This window comes from Staurois parvus, unplaced genomic scaffold, assembly GCF_062004578.1.
Source record: "Staurois parvus isolate SC_StPar_1 unplaced genomic scaffold, SC_StPar_1.0 ptg001879l, whole genome shotgun sequence".
Lineage (NCBI taxonomy): Eukaryota > Metazoa > Chordata > Amphibia > Anura > Ranidae > Staurois > Staurois parvus.
In genome coordinates, this window is record NW_028319675.1 from 258276 (window position 1) to 282692 (window position 24417).

At 44.9% G+C, this 24417-nt stretch overlaps 1 protein-coding gene across 6 annotated transcripts in view; it reads left to right on the plus strand.

Moving 5' to 3' along the window:
* The window catches only part of LOC149433904 (NACHT, LRR and PYD domains-containing protein 12-like), an 89665-nt gene that overhangs the window by 19309 nt on the left and 45939 nt on the right, over positions 1–24417 (plus strand). For 5 of the 6 annotated variants that reach the window (XM_089664288.1, XM_089664289.1, XM_089664284.1 and 2 more), the window contains exons 4-6: positions 9632–9797; positions 11304–11369; positions 21337–23047. In XM_089664288.1, coding sequence (XP_089520414.1) covers positions 9632–9797; positions 11304–11369; positions 21337–23047 — 1943 coding nt within the window. Of the gene's footprint in view, positions 1–9631; positions 9798–11303; positions 11370–16565; positions 16982–21336; positions 23048–24417 lie in introns of those variants that run through there. The other variant, XM_089664287.1, reaches the window with a different exon arrangement.

Below are 24417 nucleotides of genomic sequence, written 5' to 3' on the forward strand. Positions count from 1 at the left end.
GTACTATGTCCGCAGTCTCAGGTCATCTCCTGTACTGTCCGCAGTCTCTGGTCATCCCCTGTACTGTCCGCAGTCTCTGGTCATCTCCTGTACTGTCCGCAGTCTCTGGTCATCTCCTGTACTGTCCGCAGTCTCTGGTCATCTCCTGTACTGTCCGCAGTCTCTGGTCATCCCCTATACAGTCCGCAGTCTCTGGTCATCCCTGATACAGTCCGCAGTCTTTTGGTCATCCCCTATTCTGTCTGCAGTCTCTGGTCATCTCCTGTACTATGTCCGCAGTCTCTGGTCATCTCCTGTACTATGTCCGCAGTCTCTGGTCATCTCCTGTACTATGTCCGCAGTCTCTGGTCATCTCCTGTACTATGTCCGCAGTCTCTGGTCATCTCCTGTACTATGTCCGCAGTCTCTGGTCATCTCCTGTACTATGTCCGTAGTCTCTGGTCATCTCCTGTACTGTCCTCAGTCTCTGGTCATCTCCTGTACTGTCCTCAGTCTCTGGTCATCTCCTGTACTGTCTGCAGTCTCTGGTCATCTCCTGTACTAAGTCGGCAGTCTCTGGTCATCTCCTGTACTGTGTCCGCAGTCTCTGGTCATCTCCTGTACTGTGTCCGCAGTCTCTGGTCATCTCCTGTACTGTGTCCGCAGTCTCTGGTCATCTCCTGTACTGTGTCCGCAGTCTCTGGTCATCTCCTGTACTGTGTCTGCAGTCTCTGGTCATCTCCTGTACTGTGTCCGCAGTCTCTGTTCATCCCCTGTACTGTGTCTGCAGTCTCTGGTCATCCCCCGTACTGTGTCTGCAGTCTCTGGTCATCTCCTGTACTGTGTCTGCAGTCTCTGGTCATCTCCTGTACTGTCCGCAGTCTCTGGTCATCTCCTGTACTATGTCTGCAGTCCATTGGTTCAGATATTTTTTTTTCTTGTTTTCTGCCTCTAAAACCTAGGTGCGTCTTTTGGAGCGCAAAATACGGTAATAATAATACATTTATTTCAATAATATAATCAAACCAAAAACACTGAAATGTGAAATATAGCGCCAAGTTCGCACATCGCTGAGCAAAGTCGCAGAATCATTTTCAGTGTCTGATGAGGAATTTCCCCCACGAATCATTATCACTCAATTCTGCAAGTGGTTCTGATTTACTATCGCTGTTCTCTAGCCGGTCTAAAACCGATTTTGACCTAAAGGGACGCTTTTTGGACGCCATGGACGTTTCTACGTTTCCGGCAGAAAACACAGTCAAAATGCAGGCAGGGTGCCGGACAAAGCATTCGGGACAAAATGTATGTGAAATGGTTTGAAACAGGAATGTTATACTATGTGATATTCGTTTATAAGAAAATTACAGTTTTTAAAATTTTAAAATTTCCCGCCGGTTACGGCGCTTGTACGTCCCGACACTCGCAGGGACCGGAACACGGAAGCCGGATGCCGGAATCGGCCGGAGGAGATGGCCGGGGACACTGCAGAGGACGCATCGCGGGAGCAAAGGACAAGGCAAGCGCTGCAGGGAATCCCTGAGCAATGCCGCATGGTAATCCCGAGTGTAGCTCGGTTTTACTGCTTTGGTACTGAAACTTTACCCCGAGCTATCGAGATTAAGAACAGATGTAAGATAAAAATATTTTGAAATTAAATGCAATATTTGTCTACGTCAGTGAATAAGATATCTTGATTGTAATTGTTGATATAGTTATGTGCAAATCTTGACTTTTGTGAAAGTCAAGGTTGACCCAACCCCCTGCCTCCTGAGCTTACTAGGTTAACCACTTCTAGACCGGACTGCTTCACACACTTCCTGCCCAGGCCAATTCCTGCACCTTCCCACCTCAGAGAAGCACCAGTTCCTTAAACTTCCCACCTCAGGTCACCCAAATTCCTTCACCTTCACACCGCACATCACCCCAATGCCTGCACCTTCACACCTCACGTCACTCCAGTTCCTGCACCTTCACACCTCAGAAGCACCGATTCCTGCACCTTCCCACCTCAGGTCACCCCAATTCCTGCAACTTCACACCTCACGTCAACCCAGTTCCTGCACCTTCACACCTCATAGAAGCACCAATTCTTGCACTTTCACACCTAAGATCACCCCAATTCCTGCACCTTCCCTCCTCAGGTCACCCCAATTCCTGCACCTTCCCACCTCAGATCACCCCAATTCCTGTACCTTCCCTTCTCAGGTCACCCCAATTCCTGCACCTTCCCTTCTCAGGTCACCCCAATTCCTGCAACTTCACACCTCAGGTCACCCAAATTCCTGCACTTTCACACCTCACCTCAACCCTGTTCTTGCACCTTCACACCTCATAGATGTACCAATTCTTGCACCTTCACACCTCAGATCACCCCATATCATGCACCTTCACAGCTATGGTCACCCCACAAATACCTCCCCCCGAAATTCCACCCTCTCATTCCAAATCCCCCTACATTCTCTTTCCCATCACAAATCCTCCCCCCTAAATTCCACCCTCCTATCCCAAATCCCCCTAAATTATCCCTATAACACCCCCCCCCAAATTCTACCCTCCCATTCCAAATCCCTCTAAATTATCCTTTCAGTTACAAATCCCTCCCATCCCAAATCCCCCCAAATTCTCCTTCCCATCACAAATCCTCCTCTCCCACCTCCCCTTCCCCCACCACAAATTCTCTCTTCTCCTTAATCCCCCTTTGGATTTGGAATTGAGTGGTGGCCGCACTTAAAGGACAAGGCTCTCTATGGCCTTAATGAAAAGTAAGTTATGTTTGTCTGGTATGCAGATATTTTAAAAGATGGAGGAATACAGCATTTGTGGTGAATATTAATGTGTGCCCAACACGGTTGTCACTGGTGATATGTACAACTATGAAGGAAGACACATGTTCTGGGGCTTTTATTGAATAATTCTCATGGACATTTGAGATGGACTCACATTAATATAATATACACATCGGAGTAAATATTGAATAGTGGTTGCATTAAACTTAATTTGTAATATGAAAAGATTAAAAGATCTTCCCAATCCTAATGACCAGTGAAGCTTCCCTTTTATTGTGATGGATTGGAATATGGGAGGGAGGGGCTTAGGGACAAGCGTCAACACTACCCAGAAATGATGAAGTTCTGCTGGTCAGACCAGGATTCAGCCATGAAGGAAGGTGTGGCAGGCTGCTACAGCATGGCTCCCAAATTTTTTAAATCGGAACAAGGGATACCTATTAGCAAAGTTATGTAGGCATAGGACACACCCCCTGCCATGCCCCCTCAAAGGAGAATTATACCAAAAAAAAAGATTAGTTAAACCCACAAGTGCTTTTTTCCCAAGTCATCTTCTAGGACAGCTCCACATGAGAGATAGGCTCCTCCCAGGAAACACCGGCTCCACCTTTTTCTCCTATAAGTAGCCTCTCTCCCAGGGGGACCCTCAGTATTAGTGTTTCCTCCGGCCAGGACAAAGCTACGCCTGTTTGTTTTTTTTCCCCTTGCTGTCTAGTGAGGTACAGAGGCCCCCTGGCTGAGGCTCCCCTTCCTCCTCTTCTTAGCAAGGCAGGGGCCTTGTGAGGTGGCTTCAGCAGGGTTTTTCACCCTGAAGCACCCCTTTGGGACGGGGGAGACAGACCCCTGGATGGTCCAAACGGGGCTCTCTAGGGGGTAGAGCCGGCTCCGCTGACCTATTTGGCAGTGCCTTCCCTTGTGGGACAGAGGTAAGCTTACCTTCTTCCTGGATCTCGGCAGCACGGAACCAGGAAGTACGGGAAGCCGCAGCCGCGTCATTTCTGTGACGTCATTTCTGGCGCAGGAGGAACAGGAAACGGATTGCCGCCATTTTGGTCATGGGCGGCGGATCGCAAAATTTGCCACGCCACGGCCACTTTACCCACCGGCGGCCGTGAGAGGAAGGTCGGCGTTCAGGGATCCCAAGCAGGGGGCGGAGCCCCATCAACCCTGCAAAAACAGCCGCACCGAGGGCGGGCTGCAGCGAGAATGGAGGCAGATCTGTCGGAGCTGGGGTAGGCCTGCAGCAAGGTAAGAGCCTTTTTGGCTGCCACTTGCCCCTCTCCCTCTCCCCTCTCCTGCAAACCTGTCGCCCCCCGCTGGCCCTTTTCGGCTTCGGGAGGGGTCCCGGGGGTTGGGGTGGGCCGGGGGGGTATCAGGGGTTCTCCTCTCCTCCCTCTCCTCTTCTCTCTACGGCACCCTAGGGCTTTCTGGGTACCAGTGGGTGCACGTAGGTCAGTCCCCCGGGGCCCCTCGGCTTACAGGATACCTTGTGTCTTCCTGTCCCTAGATGGGCCCACAAGAGGAGGATAGAGGGGGAAAAGAAACTCCTTGTGAGTCAAAGAAAAATTGCGCTACCTGGAGGAAGAAGCTAGCTAGAGCTTGGCGGAAGCAACTGTGCCAAGAATGTATTGATAAGCTAATTAAGAAGGAGTCAGGATTCCTCTTTAAAGATTTTCTGCAAAACATGATGCAGAAGATGTCTAAAACCTTTCAAAGTTTTAGGGAGCAGAGGCAGGAACCAGCCCCGGATGAGCCTCAACCTGGCTCTTCAGGCATTTCCCCGTAGGGGAAAAGGAGGAAGCAGGACCAGGCTGCCACTGCGAGTCGAGAAGAAGAACCTTCCAGCACTTCGGACTCGGAGGAAGGCGAGGCAGAGGATCCAGGATCACAGATCGCAAAGGTTCCTTTATCCAGTAAAAGATACAGAAGGCCTCTTGAAGGTGATCTATGATACTCTGGATCTAGAAGAGGAACAACTGGATCTCTCTCTGCACTACCAGCTATACGCATGGTTACAGAAAAGAAGCGTCCGCACATTCCCCATTCATTCCATCCTATGGTCTACCATAAAGGGGGAATGGGAAGAGCCGGAAAAGAAGGCTTTCTTTCCTAAAAACCTTAAAAGGCGATTTCCGTTTAAAGAAGACGATGTGTCCGTGTGGGAATCCTGCCCAAAGCCAGATGCCCCCCTTTCAATGATTTCAAAATCGACGGACTTATCCTTTGAGGACGGCAGTTCCCTTAAGGATCCAATGGACCGCAAAGCAGACACATTCCTTAAAAGAGCGTGGGAAGCATCTGCAGTGAATTTTAAACTGGCAGTAGCAACAACCTGCGTTTCCAGAACCTTAGATGTATGGCTAGGACAGCTCTGCTCTCACCTTGAACAAGGTACATCGGCAGAGGAGATCCTGAAATCACTATCAGCTTCGACAGAGACCATCAGATATACAGCAAGATCGACTGAGCTCATAAATTCAGCCCTTAGAGCCATCTGGTTAAAGTCTTGGCAGGGGGACGTTGCTTCCAAATCTAGTCTCTGCGGCCTGCCTTTCAAGGGAAAACTCCTCTTTGGGCCAGAACTAACCTCGGTCCTAGAAAGGTCAGCTGACAAAAGGAAAGGATTTCCAGTCCCCAGCAAGCAAACGGGACAGAAATTTTTTCGCCCCCAACAGGCAGTACGCAACAAGGGAGGCTAGATTTCAGGGGCAGAGGAGCAGCTGGGGCTCTAAAAGGGGCAGGAACGAGTCAAGGGGGAAGGGAGGCTTCCTCTTCAACCCCAACCAGGTTAAATCCAAGACTCAGCCCAAGTGACTGGCGAAGCCAAGTGGGAGGAAGACTGGGACACTTCCACACACAATGGCTGAAGATGACCCAGAATGCATTCATCCTAGACACAATTCGCAACAGTTACAAGATAGTTTTCAAGACTCCCCCCTCGAAGATTTTTCGCGACCCCCTTGCCAAGGGACAGGGAAAAGGCAGACGCACTGGTGAACCTCCTGGAAGGGATGCTCCAGCAGAACGTGGTTTGTCAGCTGGAGGAGGAAGAGAGGGGAAGTGGATTCTACTCCCATTTATTTCTAAGAAGGAAGGCATCCAGAAGTTATAGAATGATATTCAACCTGAAGAAGGTGAACGAATTCGTAGAACCCAAAAAGCTCTGCATGGAAACAATACACACGACAAAAGAACTCCTGCCGCCAGGCATATTTATGGGTTCAATAGACCTGAAGGACGCATATCTTCACATCCCGATAAGGGAAGAATTGAGGAAATTTCTGAGGTTCGTACTGAAAGGCGCACGAAGAACAATCTTATTTCAATTCAACGCACTCCCCTTTGGTCTGTCGTCAGCTCCAAGAATATTCACAAAGATCCTAGGGGAACCTCTACAAGCCCTGAGGTTAGAGGGGGTAAACATCATCCCCTATCTGGACAACTTGCTCTTATTTCTGGAAGAGGCCTGGAATCCCATGTGGAACACACAATATCCTTCCTAGAAAACCTAGGGTGGTTAATAAACATGGAGAAATCACAGCTAGTCCCTTCCAGGAGGATCACATATTTGGGGTACAGTCTGGATTCCACAAATACTTGCTTATACCTGACCACAGAGAAAGCGCTCAAACTACAGCAAGATACAAATACCTTCTGGGGGATGGCGACCTGCACAGTCAGAACCGCAATGAAGCTTGTCGGGCACATGACAGCTTGCATACCGGGGGTACAATGGGCACAGCTACACTCCAGAGCGTTGCAGAACCACATCCTCTAACATTGGGATGGCAGCCAAGCATCCCTAGATTCCAGTATCTGCCTCACGCACAAAGTGAGAGAATCACTAAGATGGTGGGGGAATATCCACACATTGGAAGCAGGAAGGAAGTGGAAGCAAGTCAACCCAGTAAGAGTCACCACAGATGCAAGTATGTGGGGGTGGGGTGCGCATATGGAGGACTGCCTGGCCCAGGGCAAGTGGGACGCGGAGATCTTGGGGAGGTCGTGAAACTTCAAAGAATTATTGGCACTCTTCAAAGCTGTCACGTCTTTTCAGAAGAAGATAGTAGGGAAAGAGGTTCAGATCTTGTCCGACAATACAACGGCAGTCGCATACTTAAACAGGCAGGGGGGCACGAGGTCCCCGAGACTGATGGAACTGGCAGAAATCCTCCTGAGCTGGGCAGAAAAGAACCTAAAATCCATCACGGCGTTGCATTTGAAAGGGGATCTAAATCAGCTGGTGGACCAGTTGAGCTGGGAAGAAGTCATCCAGAGTGGTGCCTCAGCCATACAGCATTCGAGAGACCTCCTCTATGCTTTCCCACCATTCAGATTATTACCAAGGGTGATACAGAAGATACAGTCATCTCAAGCCAGGATCATCCTGATTGCTCCAATCTGGTCCAAAAGATCATGGTTCTCCCGGCTGAGGAAACTGAGCTTAACGGACCCATGGATGATACCCCCCGCACACGACTTACTCGCCCAGGGGGAAGTGCTACACCCACACCCGGAAAAACTATCCCTGACAGCTTGGCTTCTGAGCGGAACAGGCTAGCAGAGAAAGGGTTATCAGGAAGAGGGGTCGCCACCATCTTAGACGGACGGAAAAAATCGACAAACACCATATATGATACTATCTGGAAGAAATTTTCCTTCTGGAGAAGCAGGAACGAGTCGTCGGGGGCCCCATCCTAAATACAGTACTTGAATTCCTTCAAGCCGGAGCGGACAAGAACCTGGCCGCCAATACTTTTAAGGTGCAAGTAGCCGCTCTGTCAAACTTTCTGGAGCTAAGATTGGCAGAAGATCACTTAGTAATCAGATTCCTGAGGGCTATCTCTAGACGCCGAGCTCCGTCCATACCAAAATACCCTATATGGGACCTGGGCACAGTTCTAAAGAGTTTTCAGCAAGAACCTTTCGAACCCTTGGAGGAATGTTCTTTCAGGCATTTAACCCTTAAGACCACCCTCCTTATAGCACTAGTCTCCGCCCGCAGAGTCAGCGAATTGCAAGCTCTGTCAGTAATAGAACCATACTGCACGATCCTGTTTGACAGAATAATCCTCCACACGGATCCGGCATTTCTACCAAAGGTTGCGTCGCATTTTCACAGATCACAAGAAATAACAAGAAATAGTAATACCATCCCTTGATGGAAACCCAAGCAACGCAAAAGAGGGTGACTACAACAAAATCGATGTAAGGAGATGTTTAATTGCGTACAGCGAGTGCACAAAAACATGGAGACGCTCGTCCAGTCTCTTCATCTTATTCTGGGGCCCAAAGAAGGGATACAATGACTCCAAAGGCACCATCGCAAAATGGATAAGAGAGGCCATCTCAGAAGGATACATAACTGTGTCTCTGGCACCTCCGCCTGGCTTAAAGGCACATTCAACCAGGGCCACCGCAGCCTCCTGGGCGGAAAAGGCCGGGGTCTCCCCCGGACAGATCTGCAAAGCCGCAACGTGGTCCAGCTTCACCACCTTCGCCAGACCCTACCGATTAGAGCTGATTGGCAACAAGGACTAGGCATTTGGAATGAAGGTCCTGCAAGCAAAGGCCCTGCCCTAATGTACGTATTCCTATTCAGTCCTCTCATGTGGCGCTGTCCTAGAAGATGACTTGGGAAAACGCAGTTATTTACCTGTTAACTGTATTTCCAGGAATCTTCTAGGACAGTGTAACTCCCTCTCGATTATTGTGTACTTATATGCTGGTGTTCCGTCATGTAATGAACTAGTGATCTATCGTTTCTACTGCCATTTTTATGCTTTCTCCTAGGCCTTCGGTCATATTCCTGTACTGCGGGTCCCCCTGGGAGAGAGGCTACTTATAGGAGAAAGGTGGCGCGGGTGTTTCCTGGGAGGAGCCTATCTCTCATGTGGAGCTGTCCTAGAAGATTCCTGGAAATACAGTTAACAGGTAAATAACTGCGTTGTTTTTTTTTTTTTTTAACCACTACTATTCTTTTATACTGGTTTCTGAAATTTACAAATGCAGCAATTTAGAAATGTTTTGCACTGGGAAACACTTTTTGAAAGATAAATAGTACATTTTGTATTCAACTATATGGATCAGACCAAAATGAGGGACAAATAAGGAGGAATGAGGGACCAAATCAGGGATAGTCCCTCGAAATCGTGGATATTTAGGAGCTATGCTACAGGTAGGTGTCTGTATTTTAGACCTGCAGCATCAACTACCCTCTACCTCTCTCTGACCCTAGGTTCACACCTAGCATTCTCCGCAGCATTTTGCAGAAACGCAGTATAGTCCATTTAACATGATTTCCTATGGGACACGTTCACATCTCTGCATTTTCATCCTTTACACTTTTTGGAAAGGGCAGGGGCTTTTTTGGATGCAAAAAGTTGCATTTTTGGATCTATTGACTGCAATGGAAAAGCTGCAGAAACACATGTAGTGCATTTTTGCTGCGTTTTTGTGCCGTTTTTGATGCGTTTTACATTTTAAATCTGCCTAGCAACAAGAAAAATGTAAAAAAAAAAAAAAAAGGCAACATGAAAGACGCTGCAAAAACGCAGGTGCAAAAATGCAATGCAAAGCGCAATGCAAAAACGGATCAAACGCAACCTACATAGGTGTGAACCAAGACTTATTGAAACTATTAATATAATTCCATCCATGCCAAACCCTTGAAGGAAATCCATGGTTTGCTCTGTAAAAATGTAGTGCAAACGAATAGTTTTTTAGTTAACTATAATAATTATAATACTTAATTACAAGTTTTATTTTTCTTTATCTTTTCATGAACTTTAAAAAGAATTGTGTAAGAAAAATATCTCGCTGTGTACTGCAGATATTATATGTAATCGGATACATGTGTTTTTCAGACCTATCTGTTAGGTAGCCGATCCGCCTTTTCTTACACCTTGTTAGAAGACATTCAGTATCGGGGAAGAGAAGCTGTGATCGGACTCTGGAAATGTCTCTGTGCAGTACAGAAAGATTGGCCTTTTCCGAATTTATTGGCCGTTCTGGGAGAACTCAGCCAGAAAGGTAACTGTAATTTATATTTGCAATTGGGATAACCGTGCAGCCAGAGGGAAGAGTCTCATTGTACAGTGGGGATGTGGTCATCTAACACTCTAGAACAGGGGTGTCAAACTGACGGGCCTCCAGCTGTTACATAAATACAAGTCCCATCATGCCTCTGCCTGTGGGATAGTAGAAATGTCCAAAAGAATGCACTTTTGATGGTAGATTGGGAGGCATTTATTGAGAGCAATACTTCAAGCCAACGCGTTTAGGGAGAAAAGACTCTCCCTTCTTCAGGGCTATTAAACACAAAAAATATACAGAGAAACAATTACAGTATAGAAGAAATAAAAAAATAAAAATATGTATATATAAAAAAAAAAACTAAATAAATATATGTATACATTATATTACCAAAAGTATTGGACCCGCCCTCCCAATCATGTGATTCCGGTGTTCCAATCCCCTCCATGGACACAGGTGTATACAATCAAGCCCCTAGGCATGCAGACTGCTTCTACAAACATTGGTGAAAGAATGGGTCGCTCCCAGGAGCTCAGTGACTCCAAGCGTGGTCCCGTGATAGGTGGTCACCTGGGCAATAAGTCCATCCGTGACATTTCCTGGCTACTAAATATTCCACGCTCAACTGTTAGTGGGATTATAACAAAGTGGAAGCAACTGGGAACAACAGCCACTCAGACACCAAGTGGTAGGCCACGTCACATGACAGGACGGGGTCAGCGCATGCTGAAGCGCACAGTGCGCAGAAGTCGCCAACTGTCTTCAGAGTCAATAGCTAAAGATCTCCAAACTTGGTGTGGCCTTCAGATGAGCCCAACAACAGTGCGTAGAGAGCTTCATGGAATGGGTTTCCATGGCCGAGCAGCTGCATCCAAACCTTCAATCACCAAGTGCAATGCAAAGCGTTGGATGCCGTGGTGTAAAGCACGCCACCACTGGACTCTAGAGCAGTGGAGACGTGTTCTCTGGAGTGACCAATCACGCTTCTCTGTCTGGCAATCCGATAGACGTGTCTGGGTTTGGCGGTGGCAAGGAGAACGGTACTTGCTTGACTGCATTGTGCCAAGTGTAAAGTTTGGTGGAGGGGGGATAATGGTGTGGGGTTGTTTTTCAGGGGTTGGGTTTGGCCCCCTAGTTCCAGTGAAGGGAACTCTTAAGACGTCAGCATCCCAAGATATTTTGAACAATTTCATGCTCCCAACTTTGTGGGAAGAGTTTGGGGATGGCCCCTTCCTGTTCAAACATGACTGCACACCAGTGCACAAAGCAAGGTCCATAAAGACATTTTGGTCCTCTTTGAGGCTCAGTAAGCTCTGACATGACTCCGTATTACACCGTGAATGATGATCGTGAGGCTTCTCACCTGTTAGCTAGGTGTCTCATCACACAGCGGAAGCAAAAGAATGTTGGACATCATGTTTAGACATCTTTCAAATTTATCATTATGTGGGTCTGCCTGAACTGGATATGATCAAGTCATAAATTGTATTTATTTTTCTATAGGTGAGGGTCTGGTGGAGCACATTCTGCTGGATGAATTTGGATGCTCACTGAATCCAGAGCTGAGAGGTGAAAAATATACAGTAAAGTACAATGCAATATATTTGATTATTTTCCAATTTTCTCCAAAGTGCAGAGGTGTTGTTATGTGTTTCCCTGAATTCAGACTTTCCCCTTCAGGTCATACAATTCATGTATAAAATGGGTTTATCTTGTTCCCCTGTTTGGAAGGGACTGGTATGTCCAAAGAGTAAGCAGGTTAAGAGCCCATTCACACTTTTGCGACTTTTCATGCGACTTTGTGGTCCAATGTCAGCCGCCCCCATGTGTCCCAATGGGTACCATTCATATCTGTGCAACTTCAAGTCGCAGCGACTTCAAAGTAGTTCAAGTAGTTCATTCTACTACTTTGGTATGACTTTCATGCAACTTGAGAGCCATAGACTGCAATGAAAACCCTCAAAAGTTGTATGGAAGTTGCACCTGAATGTTATACATGCAACAGTTGTCCATTATCATTAATGAAAGCCAAAGTCGTATCCAAGTTGCACCCATCCAAAGTTGCATCAAAGTTGTAACATTGGAGTCGTACAAGTGTGAACCGAGCCTTCAACAAGCACATGACTGCAGTTTTGAGCTTGCTTCAGGTTCTCAGCCGGCTCCTGGCTTTACGTGACTCAGGTGTGAATAATTATAAATAATAATAATAAGGCATTACCCTGAGAAGAATAAAAGATTTATTCATATCTGACTGTTTGATAAAACTTTACGTTTAGCACAGCTCTCGGCACTGATCCTTTGCCACTCTTTCAGGGATGCATGGCATAGCTTGTCCCCCACAAGGGGCGGACTGACCATTGGGGAACTCGGGCACTGCCCGAGGGCCCAGGGACAGTAGGGGGCCCCATGAGAAGCCCCTGGTACCTTTCATAGGCTTTTTTGGGTGTGGTTTGAGTGTGGGCAAGAACACAGGGGCCCCATGATCCCTTATTGCCCGGGGGCCCCATGAGTTGTCAGTCCGCCCCTGCCCCACTGGTCATTCCTAGATCATTACTGAGTCTTGCAGTGACTAGGGGTCAGCAGGAGGAACCACAGCAGTCAGAGGGGATTCCTATATTCATCTAGCTCAAGGAATCAAATAATATTGGCACCAGAAGCCCTGCTACCGAGTTAAATTTTTAGCAAGCAGGTCAACACAACAGACAGGTATGTATAAGTCTTCCCGTTCGGCCCATGCACATAAATTGCCGGATGGGAGCAGCACCAATGTGCATGGATGTGTCTAAACGTCCCCCCATATCTATCACATACCTGGTGGAGAGAGGGCTTCCTTTGTGTCTAAGTTCCAGATTTCCCTGTTTTTCCGAGTCAGGCCCAATGAAGCACGTGTCATCTGCTGGAATGCTTGCAGAGATGTTCTGACTAGGAAGTTTGTCAGAGGAATGCCCAGGAGTTCTCTGGCGTGTCTGCAGACATGTGGAACCTGCAAGAAGCAGAAGATATTCAGTAGAGAACAGGAGAAGTGTCAGTTTGAAGCCAAGGTCAGATTTGAATTGATTACAAGAGCAAGCGTAGTTAGGATTCTATCCGGGGTCATACACAGGAGAGCAGAGAGAGGAGATCCATTAGAAAGCCATGGTCAGGTCAGGAGGCAGGCAGAAGACGGGTCTAGGGACAATCCGAGTCAGTAATAGGAATCCACAGATGCAAAGAGAACACAGGAACAAGCTCACTGGAAAGCCAAAGATCAACCAGCAATTTCAGAGAGCAGTAAAGGGACAGAGTCGTCTAGCACCAAGGGCAAGAATCCAGAATTGCCCCCCTCTTCCACACTGTTAATACATGCCATAGAATTGGTGTACCATCCTGCATGTATTCCCTCCCCCCCCCCCCCCCCCCTTGCTCATATCTGCTCCCGGGGCAGCTGTCCCTCCTGCTCACTCCTTGTCCTGGCCCTGGCAGAGAGATACTGGCGTCCTTATAAAGGCCATCTGGCACCAAACTGGGCTGGGATCATGCATAGCTGTGCACCAGGGCGCATGCATTTTCCGATGCCCGTTATTCGCCAGTGCACATTCCTGTGGCCATGCAAAGTACTGGCAGGAATGCCAGGTTTTCGAGAACTTTTGCTGTGGACAGTGCCCTGACAGCATCCGCCGTGTGTGCGATCTGTCACCGGCCGTGTACCTCGGACATGGCCGATGACAGGTCTGAGTACCGGCCCCCGTTGCCGGTACCATGTGACCTGCTGTGACCAATCACAGCAGGTCACATGACAGTTGTATACAATGGATAGCTTCCTTTCATGCCATCCATTGTATACTAGTGTCTAGCTGTGAATGGTCACAGCTAATCACATGCACATGTCATGTGATTAGCTGTGGCCAAATCACAGCTAAGCACAAAAAAAAAATAAAACCTGTATGAATCGATGTCATTCTGGTAAATGCTTGCTTATAGCAAAGTAATTCTTTGCTATAAGCAAATTGTGTAAAAAAAAAAAAAAAAATACTGATCACTTCCCCAAAGTAGTACAGTGTTACTATGGTAACATTGTACTACTTTGGTCATAGTGAGATGTCAAAAGAAAATCTTAAATAAAAGAAAAAAAATGTAATAAAAATAATAGAAAAAATAAAAAAAAATATATATATTTTTTTCATACTGTCACCAGTCAGTGTCCCTGATCACCGCCATGCCAGTTATATGATGACGCTGTACTGCACTGGTGACAATATGTAAAAAAAAAATAGTGAAACTAATTTTTTTTGAATTTTTTCATTTTCCAAAAAATTATGACAAAAAAAATACAACTTCAAAAAACTCGCCATGCCTCTTATGAAGTACATCGGACTGTCTACTCTGCAAAAAGGGGTCATTTGGGGGATATCTGTACTATTCTGACATTTGGGGGATATCTGTACTGTCCTGACATTTGGGGGATATCTGTACTGTCCTGACATTTGGGGGATATCTGTACTGTCCTGACATTTGGGAGATATCTGTCATGTCCTGACATTTGGGGGATATCTGTCCTGTTCTGACATTTGGGGGATATCTGTACTGTTCTGACATTTGGGGATATCTGTACTGCCCTGACATTTGGGGGATATCTGTCATGTCCTGACATTTGGGGGATATCTGTACTGTCCTGACATTTGGAGGATATCTGTCCTGTCCTGACATTTGGGGGATATCTGTACTGTTCTGACATTTGGGGGATATCTGTACTGTCCTGACATTTGGGGGATATCTGTACTGTTCTGACATTTGGGGGATATCTGTACCGTTCTGACATTTGGGGGATATCTGTACCGTTCTGACATTTGGGGGATATCTGTACCGTTCTGACATTTGGGGGATATCTGTACCGTCCTGACATTTGGGGGATATCTGTACTGTCCTGACATTTGGGGGATATCTGTACCGTTCTGACATTTGGGGGATATCTGTACCGTCCTGACATTTGGGGGATATCTGTACCGTCCTGACATTTGGGGGATATCTGTACCGTCCTGACATTTGGGGGATATCTGTACCGTCCTGACATTTGGGGGATATCTGTACTGTTCTGACATTTGGGGGATATCTGTACCGTTCTGACATTTGGGGGATATCTGTACCGTCCTGACATTTGGGGGATATCTGTACTGTCCTGACATTTGGAGGATATCTGTCCTGTCCTGACATTTGGGGGATATCTGTACTGTTCTGACATTTGGGGGATATCTGTACCGTTCTGACATTTGGGGGATATCTGTACTGTTCTGACATTTGGGGGATATCTGTACCGTTCTGACATTTGGGGGATATCTGTACCGTCCTGACATTTGGGGGATATCTGTACTGTCCTGACATTTGGGGGAATATCTGTACTGTTCTGACATTTGTGGGATATCTGTACCGTCCTGACATTTGGGGGATATCTGTACCGTCCTGACATTTGGGGGATATCTGTACTGTTCTGACATTCTTGGACCTCAAGAATTTAGATTGGCCATCAGTACTTCAGGATTGATCAATATTCAGATCTATACCATAGTTTGTGAACTCTATAACTTTCCTACAAACTAAATAATACATCCTAATTTGGGTTATTTTCACCAAAGACATGTAGCAGAATACATCTCGGCCTAAATGTATGAAGAACAATTATTTATTTGCAAACTTTTATAACAGAAACAAAGAAAAACGTGTTTTTTTTTTTTCAAAATTTTCGGTCTTTTTTTGTTAATTTAGCAAAAAATAAAAACCCCAGCGTTGATTAAATACCACCAAAAGAAAGCTCTAGTTGTGTGAAGAAAATGATAAAATTTTAGTTTGGGTACAATGTTGTATGACCGCGCAATTGTCATTCAAAGTGTGAGAGCGCTGAAACCTGAAAAATGGCCTGGGCAGGAAGGGGGTAAAAGTGCCCGGTATTGAATTGGTTAAATGTAAATTAAAAAGCACATAAACATATGATTAAGTATAATTAAAAAAGGATAATAGTAGATATGTAAAATATGATAAATAATAATTAAATGAATCAATGTTATGTGAAAACTATGAAAATTCACAACACATATAGAATTTGTGTAATTACTTAAAGCGTTGGTACTGAGATTACCAAACAGTATCTACAGTCAAAACAGTCTCCTAGATATATATATCGTAAAAAGGTAATTACCATATAGGATTAATATAGGTGAGACAATTAAAACTTAAATATCCTTATAAGAAAAATGGTGATGATAAAAAGAAAGTAACAATAATCAGATTACATGGGATCATCTGACATCAACTCTTATCTATAAAACAGTTGATGTCGATGTCCACATTGTGGCCTGCTGGGATCAAAGTCTTGAGCTCATAAATCCATTTCGTCTCCATTTGGGATACCAGTCTGGATTTATTAGAACCCCGCCAGTGTTGTTGTACCATGTCTATGCCTGTAAATCTCAGGAATGAAGGATCTCTTTGGTGACAAATACCTAAAATGTTTGGGTAAGGGATGCTCTTTGAAGCCCTTTTTAATGTTGTAAACATGCTCTCGAAGCCTATCCCTTAATCTCCTCGTAGTCCGACCGATGTATTGCTTATGGCACGGACATTCCAAGAAATAAACTACATGTTTGCTGTTGCAGGTAATGAATGTTGCAATATCTTATAATTTACTAGTAGTAGAGGAGGTAAAAAAATCACCACCTTTACCTCCTCTACTACTACAACATTAAAAAGGTCTTCAAAGAGCATCTCTTATCAAAACACTTTCCACGCTGAGACATCACACCGCCGGGTCACTGGGGTCCGGTGGCTATCTTTCCACTCCAGCTGGTCAGTGTATCTAGCAGCTTGGTTACTTCTTTATTTACATTTATTGTAGTAGTGTATGTGAAATACCTCTGCTTTCATTTAATTTGCTCAATAAATATGGTTACATACTACACTATGGGCATCCATCTTTGTTGCTCTGCATCGAGCAATTAAATCCATCCAGGACCCCAGGTATTCTACCAGGACCAGAGGAGAGGGAGCCTGTCTGACCAGATCCCACCACAGCACATCCAGTAGAGGGCAAGGTTGAGTGATATCCCTGACACCCACATCTGTAGGAGTAAGGATCCAGTCCCAGGCTACACCTTAGAGGGAACCTCCACTTCTGGCATATCTGACCCATGCGCATTAAGATTGCGCTTCCGGTGAGTGGGGAATCTTTCCATTTTTTCACACACCACCGGATCACTCTGATGCACATTGTGAGATCGATATCTACCCATCAACATTAGGGTGGACTATCACTGTGACTCGCGATATATCATATCACTTGGAGCATCCTCCCATTTAGAGATTGGGTTGCTGTCTGTATTTAGGACGATTTATCTATCGCATATGTTTGCACTTTATTTATGGTTGAGCGCTGCACTTGTTTTTATATTATTAGTTAAGGATAGTGATTGTCTAATTGTGTTGACCTCCTGACAGGCTCACTTAAAATATTCCCTTGCTACTACTTTTCTTTATCCCTACTATGCCATTTACTCCTGGACCAAAAAAAAGAATGAACATTGGTGAAGCACATAATGAAATTGTATTATTATTTCTATAGACCTTGTGAAGACACATTATAAGCTTCACTATATTGCCAAAGTATTGGTCGGTCGGCCTTTCCACGCACATTAACTTTAATGACCTCCCAGTCTTAGTCCATAGGGTTCAATATTGAGTTGGCCCCGCCCTTTGCAGCTATAACAGCTTCAACTCTTCTGGGAAAGCCGTCCACAAGGTTTAGGAGGGTGTCTATGGGAAGGTTGGACCATTCTTCCAGAAGCACATTTGTCAGGTCAGGCACTGATGTCGGGGGAGGAGGCCTGGCTCGCAGTCTCAGCTCTAATTCATCCCAAAGGTGTTCTATGGGGTTGAGGTCAGGACTCTGTTCAGGACAGTCAAGTTCCTCCACCCCAAACTGGCTCCTCCATGTCTTTATGGACCTTGCATTGTGTACTGGCGTGCAGTAATGTTGGAACAGGAAGGGACCATCCCCAAACTCTTCCCACATAGTTGGGAGCATGAGATTGACCAAAATGTCTTGGTAAGCTGACACCTCTTAAGGTAACTGCACTCCAGTGCACAAAGCAAGTTCCCTTCACTGGAACTAGGGGGCAAGCCCAACCTCTGAAAAACAACCCCACACCATAATCCCCCCTCCACCAAACTTTACACTTGGCACCATGCAGTCAGGAAAGTACCCCTTTCTCCTGGCAACCAACAAACCCAGACACATCCATCAGATTGCCAGACAGCGAAGCACGATTGTTCACGTCTCTAGAGTCCAGTGGCGGCGTGCTTTACATCACTGCATTTGATGTTTTGCTTTGCACTTGGTGATGTAAGGCTTGGATGCAGCTGCTAGGCCATGGAAACCCATTCCATGAAGCTCTCTACGCACTGTTGTTGGGCTCATCTGAAGGCCACAGCAAGTTTGGAGGTCTTTAGCTATTGACTCTGCAGACAGTTGGTGACTTCTGCGCACTGTGCGCTTCAGCATGCGCTGACCCCGCCCTGTCATGTGACGTGGCCTACCACTTGGTGGCTGAATTGCTGTTGTTCCCAGTTGCTTCCACTTTGTTATAATCCCACTAACAGTTGAGCGTGGAATATTTAGTAGCCAGGAAATGTCACGGATGGACTTATTGCCCAGGTGACCACCTATCACGGGACCACGCTTGGAGTCACTGAGCTCCTGAGAGCGACCCATTCTTTCACCAATGTTTGTAGAAGCAGTCTGCATGCCTAGGGGCTTGATTGTATACACCTGTGTCCATGGAGGGGATTGGAACACCTGAATCACATGATTGGAGGGTGGGGCCAATACTTTTGGCAATATAGTGTTTATCTTTAATTATTGTTATCTTGCTGGGCTGGAAAAGATGAAACAATTGCTTGCATAAGCATGTTCTTAGAGAAATAATAAATAAGTACATGTTAAATGAGTTACAGTAACTCTCCAGATTTAAATTGTGTGCAGAGATCACATATCTACCAGTTAGATTCCTGTAATGTTCCAATCAGCACTGGGAAAGTGACCTCTGAATGCTGTATATAACACAGACACATTGGAGGTGGTTTACTAAAGGGGTAGAGCCTTTTCACTTAGCAAAATGTATTTTTACTTTGCAATGGAATCTTCCTAGTGAATGTGGTGAGCATTCATCTTATATAGAATATCCAATCACAAGCAAGGGACATTTTTAAAAAATCTTGTGGTTGGATGATGGAGGTCAGCAGAACTCCATCTAATTCAATAAGCCAAGAAATAAATCACTTGCAAAGTAGAAATTAACTTCACTGAGTGAACAGGATATATGCTTTGTGCAAATCAACCCCATTGCATCAAGACTTCTATTCATGAGGACCAACAGCTCAGAAGATCTGGAGTAATAGTACATTTCACAAATAGAATGCATATAGAAAAAGTTTATCTCCTTAAGAAAAACTGTTGATAAGATTTGCCAATCACAAACATTTTGAACTACAATCAGTTAATTTATACAACTAATCATGACTCAGGTATTCATTAACCGTTTCCATACCGGGCACTTTTCCCCCCTTCCTGCCCAGGCCATTTTTCACTCCCCACTGGGGAGATTTCCCCTCACTTCCTGTCCTGGGGGAGAGGGGGTGGTGTCAGGGGGGTGTCATAAAGGCAGGAAGACACAAACAGTGATAAAAACATTGTCATTGTTATTATTCCTGTTTAACCAATTCAATACCGGGCAATTTTACCCCCTTCCCCCCCAGGCCATTTTTCAGGTTTCAGCGCTCTCACACTTTGAATGACAATTGCGCGGTCATACAACAATGTACCCAAACTAAAATTTTATAATTTTCTTCACACAACTAGAGCTTTCTTTTGGTGGTATTTAATCACCGCTGGGGTTTTTATTCTTTGCTAAATTAACAAAAAAAGAACCAAACATTTTGAAAAAAAAAACACATTTTTCTTTGTTGCTGTTATAAAAGTTTGAAAATAAATAATTGTTCTTCATAAATTTAGGCTGAGATGTATTCTGCTACATGTCTTTGGGGAAAATAACCCAAATTAGTATTTATTATTTAGTCTGTAGAAAAGTTATAGAGTTCACAAACTATTGGATATATCTGAAAGTTGATCAATCAGTTCTGACGGCCAATCTAATTTCTTGAGGTCCAAGAATGTCAGAACAGTACAGATATCCCCCAAATGTCAGGACGGTACAGATATCCCCCAAATGTCAGGACGGTACAGATATCCCCCAAATGTCAGGACGGTACAGATATCCCCCAAATGTCAGAACAGTACAGATATCCCACAAATGTCAGGACGGTACAGATATCCCCCAAATGTCAGAACAGTACAGATATCCCCCAAATGTCAGAACAGTACAGATACCCCCCGAATGTCAGGACAGTACAGATACTCCCCAGATGTCAGGACGGTACAGATATCCCCCAAATGTCAGGACGGTACAGATATCCCCCCAAATAACCCCTTTTTGCAAAGTAGACAGTCCGACGTATTTCATAAAAGGCATGGCAAATTTTTTAAAGTTGTAATTTTTTGGTCATTTTTCGGAAATGAAGAAATAAAAAAATGATTTTCACAATTTTTTTTACATACTGTCACCAGTGCAGTACAGCGTCATCATATAACTGGCATGGTGATGGTGGTGATCAGGGACACTGACTGGTGACAGTACGAACAAAAAAAAAAAATTGATAATTTTTTTAAATTTTTTTATTTTTTATTACTTTTTTTCTCTTTTTTTAAGATTTGTTTTTCATATTTCACTATGACCAAAGTAGTATAACGTTACCATAGTAACATTGTACTACTTTGGGGAAGTGATCAGTATTTTCTTTTTTTTACACAATATGCTTATAGCAAAGAATTACTTTTGCTATAAGCAAGCATTTACCTGAATAAAATCAATTAATTCAGGGTTTTTTTGTTTTTTGTTTAGCTGTGATTTGGCCACGGCTAATCACATGACACAGATTAGCTGTGATTGGCCCAGCTTGTGCATGTGATCCCTGTGACCATTCACAGCTAGCCACACTTGTATACAATGGATGGCATGAAAGGAAGCCATCCATTGTATACAACTGTCATGTGACCTGCTGTGATTGGTCACAGCAGGTCACATGGTGCTGACAACGGGGCCAGTACACAGATCTGTCATTGGCCGTGTCCGAGGTACACGGCCGGTGACAGATCGCGCCGCTGCGCGGCTCTGTGGGCAGGCAAACTGCCCATGCCTGAAAGGACGCCATATGACGTCCACCTGGAGAGACGAGGTGCTCGCCCGGCCACCATCTGGCCGTAGGCCAGGCGGAACCGTTTAAGTATGTAGATTTGTATACTATGTTTTTCAATTAGTTAAAATTATATGTATTTGTAGTACATTCCCAAATATCTATGTACAGAATATGTCACAAAGTTTTGCTTGAGCTAAATATAACATTGTCAATTTCTGACTTAACCTGAGTCATAAAATATTTCCAATTATATTCCCAGATATTCAGAAAAAGTACAAACATCATCTGATGGAGAAGACTGAGACTCTAGTGGAGCATAGACCCCCAGGAACTACCCTGGAACCACAAAGATTCCTCATCAATGAGCGTTATGTGAAGCTGATTGTAGTCTCCACTGATGAGTTCCGGCAGCGTCCCCAGAATGAGCTAATACAGACCGGGGTAAAACATGAGGAATGCTTGAAGGAAACACAGACTAGACTGGAACACATTACCCCCAATAGGCTGTTCCGATGGAACCACCAGTCACAATGTGTACCACATGCAGTAATGGTGAGCGGAGTGCCAGGAATAGGGAAGACCACACTGATGCAGAAGTTTGTCTATGACTGGGTGACCGGAAAACACTACCAGAGATTTGCCTTTGTCTTCTTCTTCAGATTCCGGGACCTTAATAGACTGGGAGAGGTCAGCTTGGAGGAGATGATTCTTCAACAATATCCACATCTGGAGGGTCAGATTGGAGATATGTTACAGGATCCAGAGAGACTTCTGTTTGTATTTGATGGCTTAGATGAAAGTATTCACCAAATGGATTTTGGATCAAGTAGACTGTCCAATCCAAAACAGAGAACACATTTTGGTGAGATTGTGGTCAGTTTGTTGAGGCAGAGTCTTCTTAAGGGTTGCTCTGTACTGATGACCAGCCGCCCAACCAGACTGGCATCGGTTGATACCGATGTTTTCCAGAGAATAGCGGAGATCATGGGATTTCTCCATGAAGACAGACGGATCTTCTTCAATAATTTCTTTGGAAATGAGGAATGGTCAGAGAAGGCTTTTCATTATGTGCAGGAGAATGACACGCTGTACACTTTCTGTTATATCCCAGCATACTGCTGGATCATCTGTACAGTGTTATCAATGTGCTTCAGAGCCCAACCAACAGTCACCGATCAGCTGATGACATCATTACCTAAAACAGTGACACAACTCTTTGTGACTTTTGTCTCCAACATTCTGGCCAATCACAGCCAGAATACAGATGGTGCTCACACTGCCCGGGAACTGCTGACATCTATGGGGCGGATGGCAGAACATGGCGTCATGAATCACATGATTGTATTTGATGAGCGTCATCTGGAGTCATTCAGTGTGAGAAATGATAAATATCTCTTTTCATCTTTCCTGATGGAATCTGGTCAGCCCCCTGATGTGGATTACACCTTCTTACATCTCACTCTTCAGGAGTTTTTTGCTGCTTTAGTCCATTTTATTGACTATAATGCTGACAGATTACAGAAAACACTTGATGGAGCTGAATCTTACAAAGATGGCCGTGCCGAAATATTCCTCCGTTTCCTCTGTGGTCTCTCAGACTCTACTACTAGATCCATGTTAAAGTCTCATGTGGGAGAATTGTCTGCTCAGGCTGCCAGACATGTCATCACCTGGATAAAGGAGAAAATTGTAAAAGGACAAAATCCTGAACAATACAGAGAACACAAGAGAGATCTTCTTAATGTATTCTACTGTCTCCATGAGAGCAGGAATAAGGCTCTGGTGTCACAATGTATTGGAACAAACAAAGTTGACTTTTCTGGTGTCCCCCTCAGCCCTCTGGACTGCTCTGTGCTGTCCTTTATCCTTCAATCCTGCAGAGAGATAGAAGTAAATCTACATTCATGTAATATTCAGAGTGAGGGATTGAGGAAACTCGTACCAGCTCTACACAACATCAAGAGTCTGGGGTAAAGTTTGACTAATAATATTAATCATGTCTGTGTTAATTTGAAATGATCTGAAATTTCCCCAAAAGAATACTAATTGTTGGAGTTTTCTATGTGTGGACTTTATATGTATGTACTGTATATGAGCACAATAGAATAGATGTCAGACATGTAGTGGTGACAGCATTATACAGTGTTATATTCAGACATCATACATTCAAAGTGCCCCCCGGTATAAAGGAACCCACATATCTCTCTTATCCATTTACCATATACTGATTTGCATGTTTTGCTGCATTTTCAGCAATTTTACACCTCCAGATGGAATTTTACCAGAAACAGGTTGTTTTAACCACTTCCATACAGGGCACTTTTACATCTTCCTGCCCAGGCCATTTTTCAGGTTTCAGCGCTCTCACACTTTGAATGACAATTGCGCGGTCATACAACATTGTACCCAAACTAAAATGTTATCATTTTCTTCACACAACTAGAGCTTTCTTTTGGTGGTATTTAATCACCGCTGGGGTTTTTATTTTTTGCTAAATTAACAAAAAAAGACCGAAAATTTTGAAAATAAAAAAACATTTTTCTTTGTTTCTGTTATAAAAGTTTGCAAATAAATAATTGTTCTTCATAAATTTAGGCCGGGATGTATTCTGCTACATGTCTTTGGTGAAAATAACCCAAATTAGGATGTATTATTTAGTTTGTAGGAAAGTTATAGATTTCACAAACTATGGTATAGATCTGAATATTGATCAATCCTGAAGTACTGACAGCCAATCTAATTTCTTTAGGTCCAAGAATGTCAGGACAGTACAGATATCCCCCAAATGTCAGGACAGTACAGATATCCCCCAAATGACCTCTTTTTGCAAAGTAGACAGTCCAATGTACTCCATAAGAGGCATGGCAAATTTTTTGAAGTTGTATTTTCCCAAGTCATCTTCTAGGACAGCTCACTTGAGAGATAAGATCCTCCCAGGAAACACCCACTCCACCTTTTTTCCTCTATAAGTAGCCTCTCTCCCAGGGGACCCTCAGTATTGGTGTTTCCTCCGGCCAGGATGAGCTTTGCCCGTTTGTTATTTTCCCCTGGCCATCTGGCGAGGTACAAAGGCCCCCTGGCTGAGGCCCCCCTTCCTCCTTTTTTCTAGCAAGGCAGAGGCCTTGTGGGGGGGATTCAGTCAGGTTCCTTCTTTTAGAGACCCCCTTCTTTTGGGGGTGACAGACCCCGGATGGTCCTAGCAGGGCTCTCCAGGGGGGCAGAGCCCGCTCCATCAACCTGGGCAGTATTGCCTTTCCCTGTGGGCTGAGGTGAGCCTACCTTTCCCTGGGATCTCAGCAGCATGGCCAGGAGATGCGGCTGCTCGGGGCCAGGACGCCGC